This window comes from Kogia breviceps, chromosome 11, assembly GCF_026419965.1.
Source record: "Kogia breviceps isolate mKogBre1 chromosome 11, mKogBre1 haplotype 1, whole genome shotgun sequence".
Taxonomy (NCBI): Eukaryota; Metazoa; Chordata; class Mammalia; order Artiodactyla; family Physeteridae; genus Kogia; species Kogia breviceps.
Window position 1 is genome coordinate 4,588,483 of NC_081320.1, and position 14,387 is coordinate 4,602,869.

Below are 14,387 nucleotides of genomic sequence, written 5' to 3' on the forward strand. Positions count from 1 at the left end.
ACCAGCAAGCTGGGACTTCCCTGGCAGTCCTGTGGTTAAGACTTTGCCTTCCAGTGCAGGGGGTACGGGTTCAATCCCTGGTCAGGGAGGTAAGATCCCACATTGCCTCGCCGCCAAAAAACCAAAATATAAAACAGAAGCAATATTGTAACAAATTCAATAAAGACTAAAAAAAACATAGTTCACATCAAAAAAAAAAAAAAAAACACCCAGCAAACTACCCATTTTGCTCTAAGAGTGGAGGAAAAAAAATGAACCAGAAAACCCCCCAGATCACCAGACAGTTCTGATTCATGAGCCTGACTTGTTTAAGCTAATGAAGGGAATCAATATTCAGTGTTCAGGCCTCAACAGATAATGTCACAGCTACTTCAGCTGCACAAAGAAACCCTCCAGTCCCTCTTGAAACAGTAAAGTATGCACTTGGAACTCATAAAATAGTTCTTATACTTGTTTGTGAAATTCCAGTTTTAACATAAACATGATTTGGGCAATGCAACAGATGCAAAATGTGCTGAGACATGTAATAAATAACTGCTTCTTATATAAACAAACATGCCCCCCCCAAATAAAACGGTACACCCCGACACCAAAACTTAGCAAAAGCCGAAGGGAATTTCACCCTGAATGTTTGGGGGCATATACAGCAAACACGTTTCTAAAGTGTCAGACTTCGGGGCCAGTTTCTAATCGTTTGCTAGCTGACACAACTGCTCCCAATAATTGGCCTTAGCGTCACATATAAAGAAATAAGCCCTGACTTTGTAAACAGTTCAAATCAATTTTTTTTACAACAAATATTAAAGACCCATCAAAATTCCACAGTCACATTGGAACTTTGGCTGGATCAAGTGTTGTCTGAAACAAGGGAATCATTTACAAGGGCAGGGATGTTTCTGTCCTGCAGAAATTTAGATTGTTGTGACATTTAGTTAAAGGGTTTCAAACTCCATACCCTCTCCTCCTGTAGTGTCTAGAAATTAATAATTTCATAAAAAGAAGGTACAGAGAAAAAACTAAAGTCAAATTCCTTTTTCATCGATTTTATCATTCCACAGATAAGTTTAAACTGATAATAAAGATAAAATGACATAAGTGTTCCTTTTCAGAAATGTACACAATGTCATCCAAGTGTTTTACCTGACTTTTAATTGGTGAAAGCTGAATTTGGTCTGCGTGCTTAACAAGAAGTATCATAATAAACATTTCCATGTTTTTCTCCTTCCGTTCCAGAACGTTAGACTCCTTCTAATATTTATTAATCTAGGACACCAAGAAAAGTCAGGACATTCATTTTTAAGATCATTTCACATTTCAACCTTCCTTTTCAGATTTCATAAACTGTAACTTAGTCTTCAAACTCTCAAAAATACACATCACATCTCTTGATGAATCATAGTCCTAAAATGAAAATTCTAAATGAAAAGTCAGTTTTCATTTATTTCCAGCAGATGAAATACATATATATATTTTATATATAAATATTTCCATTTAAAATTAAGAATTTTGGCACAGGGTCCTAACCTTGTAGTTTTCAAATTACGTCTACACTGCTTTCCACTGATCAACCTGGGAGAGTTTGGGAAAGAAATCGTGCACTTTTGAACTTGTACCTTGTGTGTTTACCCTTCCCTCTGTCTCATGCCCAAAGATCCAGCAGTATTCCAAGATTTTAGAACATGAGAAAAAAAGGTAGAAGATTTACTTCACGTTGGTGGAGGAAGAAGGAAGGGAGGAGATTTACGGCTAAGGATTTCTAAGTACCGGATCTTTTTGTTTAATTTATTCATATTTTTCCAGCAATTGTATGTGGTCACGTGTCTCCTTTGCTGTATCTCCAGTGTGAATCCACATGAGTGGCTTCATCTCATATCTAAACCCAGAAATTCTGAGTCTTGTTCTAGTCAAGTTTTAAAAGAGGGGGTTTTTCTGGGAAGAGTGACAGGCCAATAAAATCTATAGTCTGAGAGATTCCAACATTAATCTTTAATGATTATGTTCCACTTCTTGTCTTTCTGCTGTACTTTTAAAAAGTACTCAGATGAGGAGAATTCGTTTTTAGATGAAGAATTTGAGCTACTCCTTTCTTGAGGGGGGAGAGGTAAGAGATTACAGACTAGTGCAAAAAAAGAGAACTCCCACATTCTCCAAAGTGCTTCCTGCATAAAATTCAAAACCTGAATTCTCACCAATTTGTTAAACATTGGAATATTGTTTATCCCTACTTTTATCTTTGTCTGCTTGGAGCCTCTCTCTGTCCTGGATTCAAAGTTCTAGAATGTGCTACAGGAAAGGTCTAAAGCAGGTGGCTGCAGGTGGGCGTGACAGGGGATCTCCTGCACCCTCCTCCCAGTATTGCACAATATAAAACCCCGGCGGCCAGCTGTGCAGGCGCTGCCCTGTCATCTCCGCACCCACCACGTGAGACCAAACGTCATCCCAAGCTGGCTCCGAGTCTGGCATACAGCATGAGCTGGTTTCACCCACACAGCCCTTCTCTTTGTACCATTTAAACACGACGGGGCGATGGAATCTAGGTGTCACCCAAAACACGCAGCAGAACGAGTGACAAATTGAAAACCAACTGACTCATCATTTCATAGGCGCTGCGCTCTGGGAGCCAGGCCACGAGGTTCCGCCCGGATGCCCTGGCTGTTGCCGTGCTCGGGGGTCCCAGCTCCGTGCTGTGCTTTTCCGTAACCAGCAGCTGGCATCAGCTCAGGACCGGGAAACACCTCCACCCCGAGCTGATGCCCACCCCCATCCTCTAGGAGCTGCCCTGGATGCCATGCGAAGGTGTTTCTGAGTATTTTTAGTGCTGTTCACTGAAAAACTAATTACAGATATACATGTTTTTTTTTTTCATAAATAAAATCTGAGGCATATATGTATATATTAAAACTTTCACCAACAAGGGTGTGTTAAAAATTTCAAGTTCTGTCCTTCAAGTTCAATAAAGGCACACGTGGCTTTTTTTTCTTCAGGCTTGCAAAGAATACAACTGCTAGCAACAGGTCACATGAGACATTTTAGGGGCCTTTTGCCTGTTTGCTTTTCTTCTTCTTGGGATAAGCATCCGCCCCGTGGATCGAAGGCATGGCTCTGCCACCCAAGGACAGTATTTAGATGCACAGAGGGTTGGGAGTGGAGTCCCTTGCTGTGTCAGGTTGCTGGGTAAGCGGCCACAGCTGGGCAGGGCCGGGCCCCCCAGGTCCGCTTTGGCCATTTCCATTAAGGCTTCTCACTCCCGAATCGACCTTTCCGGTTTCCAGGTTCCGATGCCCTTCGGACCAGCCTAGGTGGCGCCTTGGGTCGGATGCCTTCGTTCATGGGGTCGCCCCACACGGAGCCAAAGTGGCCTTCGGAGAGGAGGGGCTGGCAGAGCACGCCTGGGGCCTGGGGGCCCCCCTCTTTGCCGTGGGCGGCTGGGGAGCTGCAGGGCTGCCCTTGCCCGGAATCAGCGTGTACCTCGTTCTTCCATTCCATTTTATAGGCCTGGGGGGCTTTCTTTGAGAACTGTTCCGGCAAGAAGCGCCTGGCTCGGGGCTGCAGGTTGAGGACGGTGGTCCCGCCGTCTGGGTCTGAGTCGCTGCTGTTGCCACCTGCCAGGGAGCAAAAGAAGGACAGCGTGGGCGGGCCGTTTAGGGAGAGGGCGTTACAGGTGACTAGCCGATACATTCATGGGTCTGGCACCTGCTGTGCCCTCCCTGGGGCTCTGGGGGTCGGGCAGGGAGGCCGGAGGGCGCACCCCGACTCCAGCCGAGTCCTGGGCGTGTGCATAAGTCCCGTGAGCACGCGTGTCCACAAGCGTGTACCCTTGCTAATTCTGAAGAGCTTCCCATGTGCCAGCCACTGTCCTAAGCACTTTTAAAGGCATTAGCCTACTGAATCCTCATCATCACCCACTTTACGCATGAAGTAACTGAGGTTCAAGAGATATTAGTAAGCGGCGGGGCTGGGTGTCAAACTGAGACCACCTGGCTGCAGCTGTGCGCTCACCTGCCCCATCCGAACGGCCCCAGGGGGCTCAGTTCAGTGTCTGGCACACGGTAAACAGATCGATAATTAGCTGCTGTTATGAAGATCCTTGTCTTGATCTAGGATGATGTACAATCTCATACACAGCTTTATTTCCTTTATATTTTCATAAAATGGTCAAAACACCAATATGGCTTGCAATCTACATAAAGATTACCATCAAATGAAGAGATATTAGCCGTCATGTCGAAGCTTTAATAACTACAGCCAGAAGTCAATTATATAGTTGCCTTTATGCAAATATCTTAAAATTATTATGAACATTTAAGTTAGAAATGTTGTAAGAATGATAGAGTTACACTTAGACCTTTGAAGACTGACAACTTTCTGTTTACCTGTTCACCAAGCACACACAGTGACATCTGCTTTTGCTATATCGAATAGAATCAAACAACTGATTACGTGCCCAGAACTCCATTCCAGAAGGATGCAACACTAATAAAAGGTCAGCAAATTATTATTACAGATTTGCAAACGACTGCACTCACTGTCCTTAAAAAAGAAGAAGGAAAATTTTTCTATTTTATAAACACTAATAAATAAGTTTAAAGTCTTTTTGCTCCAGCTTTATTCAATACCTGCATTAGAAACATTCTTTTTCTTTTGTAGCTTTTCTGGAAGCTTTGTGTTTTTTGGTAAGGATAAATATCGGGAGGTGGAGGTGGAAACCTGGAAAAAAAAAAGATAACCTTATTTAGGTGACACACATGTCATTTATTGTATGTTACAGGCTTAGAATTCTATGTCAAACCTAACCGTGGTGTTAAAAATTAAAATTTTAGCTCTGGATTCCAAAACTACTGGGTGAGGAGCTGTAGGGATGGGGAATAAATTTCCAAGTAATAGTCATTTTATTTAAAATAGATAAAACCTCTCCTAAAATATCATGGAAATCAGTACTACTAAGGAAAACAGAAATAAAGTGGGACCCTTAGGAACAAGGTATGAAAACCACCAGCTTTTCTTAAAGAAAAGCTACAGAAACACCCACTTATAAAAGCATTACTAAAAAAGACTTAGAACCTACATGGATAGGGAGGAAGATATATGAAAAATGTAGCATGTTTAAGTTGTATTAATTTTCACAAATCTTGAAAATAACAGAACAGAAAGTATTACTATAGCTAACTTGCTGGCATTTCCAAAGCCACAGTGTCTAGTTTCTTTAACTTTTGATCGATGCTGCCACATTTCACATGTAAAAAAAATAATAATATTGTTCACACATAACCGTTTTGGTCTCTCAACAGCTCAGTATAGAACATTATTGAGAATGAGATGCACTGCCTGCTATGTCCGATCAATCAATCAGAATATCCTTTTAAAGTGGCTTCCTTATCTATGGCAATGCCCTGGACCAAGTAGCATGCGGAGCACACAGCATCTGGAACTCCCCTGACGCGCGCGCGCACACACACGGCCTCCTAGAAGTTTCCACACATGCATGCATGGCAGCCCAGCCCCTTCAGGCTGCACCCTCTCCCTGGAAAGGTCAAACAAGACTCTCCAAATGAAGCCTGGCCCTTCCATTCAGTTTAAAACTGCACCCTGTATGACCCTTCCCCATCCAAATCTCCTTCCTCAGCCCTTTTAGGTTTATTTTGTCCACAGCACTTACTGCGTCTAACATAACAGATAATTTTCTTACTCTGTCCATTCCTGATGGCCTTCTCCTAGAATGTGAATTCCACAAGGCAAAAGAGCTTTGTCATTTTGTTCACCAGCGTATCCCAAGTGCCTAGACAGTGTCTGGAAGGTGACAGGTGTCTGAGCAATGTCTGGAAAGACGTGATGACGAACTCCATCCCAGGATTCCTGTGAATCAGCCCCCCAAGGCCATCCTGGCTTTGCTGTTGGAAGCCTTCTGGGTCCCAGAGCCACGAAGCCCCCTTACCCTGTGCTCCCGATTCAAGCTGCTGTCCTTCCGAATGCTTTCCCGAAGGCTGTGCCTTCGCCGGATCAGGATCTCCTTGGCTTGCCTCTCACTCGTGTCGGCAGTCAGATTGTGTCGGTTGTAGGACAAAGTCTGAAATGAAAATACAAGCAACATTTTACAAAAACGATGATCACTGCCTGGAAATTCCAAAACTTTACTACATTTCTTTGGCTTTGCACCTCTGATAGGTACTTAACAATGAATGTGCAGAGGGGAAAAACAAGAAGTTATAGAAGTTAACATTCTTTCAAATGTTGAACGAATTCATGTTCTACCAAATCTCAATTTAAGGGTAACAGTGGTAGTAATTTCAAGTTATTTGTAGAGAGATATGATATATGGGTGTCACAGAAACCCTTAGAACTGTGCTGGGTACAGAGAAGTGCTCAATTGATATTACCTACTGTTATTAGCTGTGATGAAGATGATGATTGATGGTGGTGTGGTCGTCTAAATGTGCCAGAGCCGGAGCTGTATTTTATTCATTTGTATCTTATGCAGGGAATATAGTGCTTTGTTCTATTCATAGATATATTCAATACATATATCCACATGTATTCAATAACTATGTATTCGATTCAACCAAATAAAATACTCAAGAAAAAAGAATTCATGTTCTCATACGAGTCGGTGAATACCTTTTTTTCATTGAAAAGTGTGATCTTTATAAATGAGAAAACGATCGAATTCATCAAGCACCTTCGACTACCTTGAAGTACCCTGTCTGTATTTACCCATCAGTAGTTGCTGGGGAAAAAAACACAAGTACACCTTCCCTATTGAATAGTAATCGCGAGTATAAAAACCAACCACTTTGGGCCACTTGGTGGCGCCATGACCCTCTATTAAGTCAAGAACATTTCTTCTTTTCAAATTGAGAAAAGTTGCTGGCTCCCTCAGTAATGATCATGTCCTGGTATTTGAAGCCATACAATTTATAAACGAGGGCTGTCCAGGGCATAATATTTTTAGTTTTACAAGCTCTAGAGAAATCCACTTCCTAAATAAATTGTATTTAGTAATTAAATTCATTTTCGGATAGAAATAACGAGTACTTCTTGGGAATATCCTTATCCCCAGAACTATATCCGGCCTAGCAGAGAGAAACAGAAGTAACACAGAACGGCACTCAATTCCTGCCTTGAGGAACTGGCTATCTAGTTGGGCACTGAAAGCTAACAAAATAATACGAAATCATGAAAGGAAGTACTAAAACTACGTGGCATGTAGGAGCTCTAAGTGCTATCCCACTCAGAGACAGGTCTGGGAACAACATAGAGGGTGTTGGGGAAACCTTAAAAATCGGAGAATGTGGATGGACTGACAGGAAGGAGCGGGGCATTCCAAGTGGAGACGCAGGGGAGAGCGACACAGTCCAAGGATCGGATCCAGACCTGTCCTCCGCGGGTGTCTGGGTGGGTGAGGGAGAGGTAGAAAGGGGAACTTGCAAATAGATCCCAAAGGCTGAAAGAATAGTTAGTTTAGCCTGAAAGCCACGACTGCTTTGTCTCATTTGAAATAGGAGGATGCTGCGTTAAAAAGGGCTTGAGGAAAAGAATGGAGCAGCCGTAATGTCGCTTGGAACAGGATGGTCTGTGGGGAGGCCAGTTAAGAAGCCACAGAAAGGACCCTGATGTGAGAAGTCGACTGGGACCCCTGACAACTGCTGTGTCCCTGGGCCACTTCACCTCACTGTGCCTCAGTTTCTTCATCTGTAAAATGGAGACAATAATAACACCACTTGTTAGAGGATTAAAAGAGGTAACACACGCGATGCAGAGAAATGGGGCTTGGCAAACTGTATGCACTGTTAACTGTATTATTAGCAAACTACGAGAACGAGGTGTTAGAAATGGAAATGGTTTGAAGGAAGTGACTCAGAAGATACAGGAAAGGAAGAAACGAGCACACTTTATGAACAACAAAGAAGGTTAAATATATTTTTAAAAGGCTTCTAAGCAATAAAGCTATTTCATTAAAAAAATTTTTAAAAAGCAATCAATTGCTTTCTTCACCGTTAGATAACACACTTTTTTTTTTTTTTTTTTTTTTTAATCTCCAATCCTTTGGTAGCAGAACTCCCAGCTCACTGGGTCGCCAGCCTAGAGCCTTGACCCAGATGTCTGGGAGGAGGGTAGCACCCTAAAAGGACAGACCCTGGGGTGGGTCTGAGGGAAGGAAGTGTCTGGTGTGGGACCTGCTGAGGGTGCATGACGGTGGGACAACAGCCACTGTAACTGGACAGCATCTGATCTGAAGGCATATTTTTAGCCAAAGGCAAATACATATTTTGCTAAATAAATTATTCTTACTCGCTGACGGATCTGATAGAGATTTCTTGATAATATTTCTCGAATTTCATCCATTTCACCAGGTGTGAGCTTCCTTATTTTTTCTTCACGACAGTCACTGAAAGTTTAGAAAAAAAATTTTACTAATCAACATGTATCAAATTCATCAATTTTCTTTCTTAGAGATATAATATCATCATTTAAGAAGAAGAATCTGGGGGCTTCCCTGGTGGCGCAGTGGTTAAGAATCTGCCTGCCAATGCAGGGGACACGGGTTCGAGCCCCGGTCTGGGAAGATCCCACGTGCCGCGGAGCAACTAAGCCCGTTGGCCACAACTACTGAGCCTGAGCTCTAGAGCTCATGAGCCACAACTACTGAGCCCACGCGCCTAGAGCCCGTGCTCTGTAACAAGAGAAGCCACCACAATGAGAAGCCCATGCACCACAACAAAGATTAGCCCCTGCTCGCCACAACTGGAGAAAGCCCGCGCGCAGCAACAAAAACCCAACGCAGCCAAAAATAAAAAATTAATTTTTAAAAAAAGAAGAATCTTAAAGAATAACACTTAGGAATTATTCAATATTTTTAAATAATTCAAAAATCTAAAACACTGATTTCAGTGTCAAAATCATTCATACAAGTTTAATCATGCACAAGTTTTTTCAGGGTCTATTCATGCAAGTATTTAAGGAGGAAAGACCAGAGTAGCTTGCAATGCTATCACTTTATTATTTCTAATACTCCATAAATTAATATAGGATTTTTTTTCCAACAAAAACTTTAGCTGCATTTTGCTATTATGGCCTATTCTTTTAAATACCTCATTAGAAACATTTACAAAGACACCATTTATAACATGTATGTACAGACAATTGATCCTCATTATTCAGGGATTCCGTATTTGCAAGCTCAACTACTTGCTAAAATTTATAAACACATTATCAGTACTCAGCGCACGCACTGTCCCAGTCATTCACAGACATGTGCAAAGTGGAGAAAAACTTGAGTCGTTGGGCGTGCACATTCCCAAATGAGGCCAAACTCATCTGCCCCCTTGTCTCAGCTCTCATGCTGTAAAAAAAAATGTCCTTTTCACAGCCTATTTAGTGCCATGTTTTTCACATTTTTGTGCTTTTTATTGGTGATCTTGCTGTTCTAAATGGTCCCCAAGTGTAGCTCTGAAGTGCTGTGTCTAGTGTTCCTAAGCGCAAGAAGTTCCTAAGTTTTAACTCTACTTTTTCTGAAGGATATTTAAGCAGGATGTGGAGCTCTAGGTTCAGTTACATTTTTTCAGAATTTTTGAAGCTACCAATGGTGTCCACTGGTTTTGCTGAAAAATCAGTTGCCAGGTTTTTTTTTTTTCTCTTTTGAAGAAAATAAGTCTTTTTTTTTTCCCTCTGAGTATGTTTAAGATTTTCTCTTTGTATTTTTGACTTTTAGCGGTTTTACTAGCATGTATCTCATTTGGTTCTCTCCCTATCTAATCTGCTTGGGGTTGTCACAGTTCATATCCTTTATCTATTTGGGGAAATTCTCAGTCATTATCTCTTAAAATATCACTTCTACCAATTTCTCTCTCATCTCCTTCTGGAACTTTTCACTACATATATATGAAATTATCCCATATATTTCTCACTTTCTTTTTCATCTTTTTTTCACTCTGTTCTTCATTCTGTTTATTTCCTTCTGTCCTATCTTCCAGTTACTCACTTCTCTCTTCAGTTGTGAGATCAAATGAGATCCTAAATTTAGTTACTTTATTTTTAGCTCAAATATTCCACCTAGATATTTTTTGTTTATATAATCTCCATGAGGATGCCAAAAGTGTCAATGCCATTTTCTTAAACATGTTATTATTTCTATTTTAAAGTCACTGTCTGATAAATCAATTATCTGAATCCCCTTTGTGCCTATTATTACTCTGTTTTGTTGATCTTTTTCTCAACGTTTCCAGTCACATTTCCTTGTCTACTCATACGCTTGGTTATTTTGGATTGAGTGCTAGACATTATATATTTAAAAAATCATGGAGATAGTTTAACGCTCTTTACAATATTATTTCCTCCAGAGAAGATTTAAATTTACTTCTCTTGAGCAGCTGAGATAGAGGCAATCTCAGTCTCTGATGATTTAAACAATCATGAATTGAGATAATTCTAGGCTGGACTTCTCTCCTTTGAGGGTTAAGGTGTAGGATTTTGAAGGTAAAACCTATAGCCGAGTACATACAAATGCTCCTCCTTCGTAGGTTCTGAATTCCCATTTTATTCTCTAAGACCAATTAGTCTGTCAAAACCTCTGTTTTAGCTTTTTAGAGTCTCAGATACATTCTCTGTATTCCAGAGAGAAAACGGCAACAAATACCAGTTCTATCCTCTTGAACTTCCCTCTTTTTTGACTCTTGGCCAAGAAGTTCCTCACTGTAAGCATACTCTCCAGCTTTCAAGCAGATATTTAAAATATATTTGGGGCAAAACAGATTTTGTCCTTTTTCCTCTAGTTTTCTCCGAAGGTAGCTGGTGTAGCCCCGAGTTCATTACTGCCAGAAATATGACTCCCTGTTGCCTCCCTTCTTTGCTTCTACCTTCCTCTAAAGAAAACATTTCAGGAGAGGTGGAATGGTCAATATGGCAATCTTTTACCCAACTATGTAGCTAGCCATTCATTTTGTTAACTACTTTCCCTAACCCTAAACGTTTGCCTCTACTGGCTTCTACCACTGGCTTCAAAATGAACTGTGAACAGAGGTAAAAGTGCGATTTCCTTCTTCTGTGACCACAAAGGCAATGGCTCCCTTTTGAGAAGCTGGATAGTTGAATTATTCCTTGCTGCCAGCACAGAAGGAACAGTGCATAAGAAAGATCGTAAATTGTAAAGCTAGAGTATAAACTTTAGGATCAAGTCTAGCCCCATTCTCTACTTGAAGAAACTCAACATCAGGGAAACAGACGGACCAGTTAAGGTCACACAGTGAGTTATTTGCAGAGCTGGGACTATATAAATCAGTCGTTGTGCTGAAGCACCACTATTTCCAAGTCAGTATAACGCCTTTACTTCTGAGCCATCCTGACCACCACCCTCTTTTTATTCTGGATTGTGTAAACTACCACAATTTCTATAGGGGACTATAGTCCTAGTAGAAATCATAGTTTATATGGTTGGGTGTGATTTGGAGCCTCTCTCTCATTTCAACCCTCCCATAGATAGCATTTTGATTTAGTTTGACATCAGTGAAAGAAGAAATCAGTGGAACCTGCAATCTGTCATTTTTGTGTAGAGGAGCAATGATGCTTACATGATAAACTCGTTTGCTAATCTGCTAACGGTATTTACTGTTCTGCTGTGGATTTGCTGTAAGAGTCTGCTGTAAGACTTTTAAGTCTCTTTACCTTCTGGGTCTTCATTTCCTCATTTTTAAAATTAGGGAGACGGACTGGGTCAATGCATCTCAATCCTGGATGCATATTAGAAACTTCCATAAGCTTACTATATACTTATAAATAAACCTATACCTGGGCCTCAACACCAGAGATCCTGATTTTATTGGTCTCGGTGTGTGTGTGGGGGGGGGGCGGGGGCGCCCAGGCATATGTGTTATTTAAATGCTCCTACAGTATTTCTAATGTACAGCCTGGGTTGAGAACCACTGCACGAGATGATCACTGATGTTCTTTCCAAGACTTAAACTACGACTCTGCAAATCATCCATGAGGAAATAGCTTTGTAATTACGTGCATATTTATAATTGCAAATTGTAACACACCTTAAAGTATTCCACTTCAAAATGCCTGCTAACGAGGCTAGACTTTCAGAACACACTGAATTGCCCAAAGCAAATATCATAAAGGCATAATCATCCTAAACATGACAAAGTACTTCCTGACTAGTCCACTCTGCAATAACACCACATGGTGTGATGTGAGGTGACAGGACATAACATAATGGACACACTTCCAGGCTTTCACGTTTTAACCAGGATCTTGTTCTGCTGTGAGGTCTTAAGCAATCACGTTAGGAAGTAAGTCAAATTTGTTGTTCTTACTGGTTTCACAAAACTATAAAGACATAGTTAGTAATACTAACTTTCATTTGCAAAACAGCACTTACTTCAGAGATGCAAAAGAAGGGACAGTACTCATCATTCCCGTCTCTGCCATCTCAATGGCGTGTTTTATTTCAAGCTTTTTATATAAAGACACAATGCTTGACTTGGGTTGGTTCTCCCGAATCAGAAGCCTCCGCAGGTACTTGTCATCAAACTTCTTAAACCTAGAAATAAAGAAGAGCAAAGCTTCGATGAATTAACATGCCACGGATTAAGAAGAAAAACCCGGTTTTACCAATAAAGTCATTTCCACAACTCCCAGGGAAGAAAATTAGCAGCAGTGTTTAGTTACTCTGATCATTATATTTATTTTTATATGTTCATACCTGAACATACATGTATATGTAGAACACATATTAGTATATTTCTGTATATAGCCACAACATACATATATCTAATAGTCACTAATTATAGATTAAAATGCAGATATTTCTACATTTCCTATGTCTCTGCTTCCCCCTTCAGCAAAATTATTCAAAAATGTTGTTAATCCTCCCTTTCTCCAATTGCTCTCCTCTGATTCTCTCTTGAACATCCACAGGTCAGGCTTCTGCCTCTAACTGTCCATTGAAGCTACTCACACTGAGGTCATCAGTGACCCTCACGAAATAAACCCCGTGGTCAACTCCTAGTCCTCACCTTTCCTGACCTCTCCTGCTTAAAACGGTGGCTTCCAGGACACCACACTCCCCTGGGTTCCCTCCTACCACTCCCTCAGCCTCTTGCGCTGGTTCTTTTCCTTCTTTCTGTCCTCTCATGTAGGAGTGGGTTCAGTCCTGGTCCCCTTCTCCACCACTCTCCTGTCTTGTCCAGCGTCGTGGATTTTAATAGCATCTCTATACCCCAAATCCCCAAATTGGCGTCTGCAACTCCAACCTCTCTCCCAAAGCCCAGAAATGAGTGTCCAGCTCCCTGCTCAACATCTCCACTTGGACACCTCACAGGCGTCTCAAACCTGGCGTGCTCCAAAGGATCTTCTCCCAAGTCCTCCCCAGCTCCCTGAGTGACAGCTCCACCGGGTGAAAGACCCTGCTGTCATCTTTGATTCTCCTCCTTCTCCCCTGTTCCATGTTATGGCCTGAACTGTGTCCCCTTAAAAAATCATATGTTACGGTCCCAGTCCCCAGGGCCTCAGGATGTGACTGTATTTAGATGAAGTTAAAATGAGGTCACCAGTGGGCCCGAATCTAATGTGACTGGTGTGTGTACTGTGAGAGGAAATTCGAACACAGACTCGTACAGAGGGAGGGGACCGTGTGAAGAAACAGTAAAAAGGAGGACACGCTACAAGCCAAGGAAGGAGACCTGGAGCAGACCCTTCCCTCACAGCCTTGGAAGGAACCAAATCTACTGACGCTTTGCTCTTGGGACGTCTAGCCCACAGAACTATGAGAAAATAAATTTCTACTTAAGCCACCAACGTGTGGTACTTCGTTATAAGCAGCCCTAGCAAAGTAATACTCCACATCCATTCGGCCAACAATTTCTGTTGGTTCCACCATTGAAATACGCACAAAAATCGAACCAGTTCTCACCATTTCTCCTGCCACCACCCCGGTGCCAGCATTACCGTCTCTCAGTGGCTTCCTGCAACAGGGACCCAACTGGTCTCCCCGCTGGGAACACTGTGTTCCTATGGTCTAGTCTCGACGCAAGCCAGAGTGATCGTGTGAAAATGTGAGTCAAGCCATGCATGTCCTGACTTGAGTAAAAGTACAGTGACCTGGAGGCCCTGCCCCTCTCAGTGCCGTGCTCCCCTAACTCAGGTCCAGCCTCTCTGAGGTCGTTCCTGGGCTGGAAACGTGCCAGCTCTGCTACCGCCTCCGGGCCCCTATACTTAACGATTCCTTCTACTAGGAACACTCTCCCCCGCACACTTGCAGGGCTCGTTCACAGACCTTCTTTAAGTCTTTCCTTGAGAGTCGTTTTCTCAAAAGAGCCTTTCCTATCCATCCCATGAGAACTGCATTCCCAGAAGTATTTTTCTCCATAGCAGTCGTCACTTTCTAACAGGCT

General features: G+C 42.0%; 1 protein-coding gene across 2 annotated transcripts in view; it reads right to left on the reverse strand.

Moving 5' to 3' along the window:
* Nucleotides 1-1,213: 1,213 nt before the first annotated feature.
* The window catches only part of SLC9A2 (solute carrier family 9 member A2), an 83,835-nt gene continuing 70,661 nt past the window's right edge, over nucleotides 1,214-14,387 (reverse strand). For both annotated transcript variants that reach the window (XM_059078901.2, XM_067007036.1), the window contains 5 exons: nucleotides 12,374-12,535; nucleotides 8,287-8,383; nucleotides 5,933-6,064; nucleotides 4,617-4,707; nucleotides 1,214-3,602 (listed from right to left, as the gene is read on the reverse strand). In XM_059078901.2, the coding sequence (XP_058934884.1) occupies nucleotides 3,232-3,602; nucleotides 4,617-4,707; nucleotides 5,933-6,064; nucleotides 8,287-8,383; nucleotides 12,374-12,535 (853 nt within the window). In that variant the 3' untranslated portion in view covers nucleotides 1,214-3,231. The remainder of the gene's footprint in view (nucleotides 3,603-4,616; nucleotides 4,708-5,932; nucleotides 6,065-8,286; nucleotides 8,384-12,373; nucleotides 12,536-14,387) is intronic.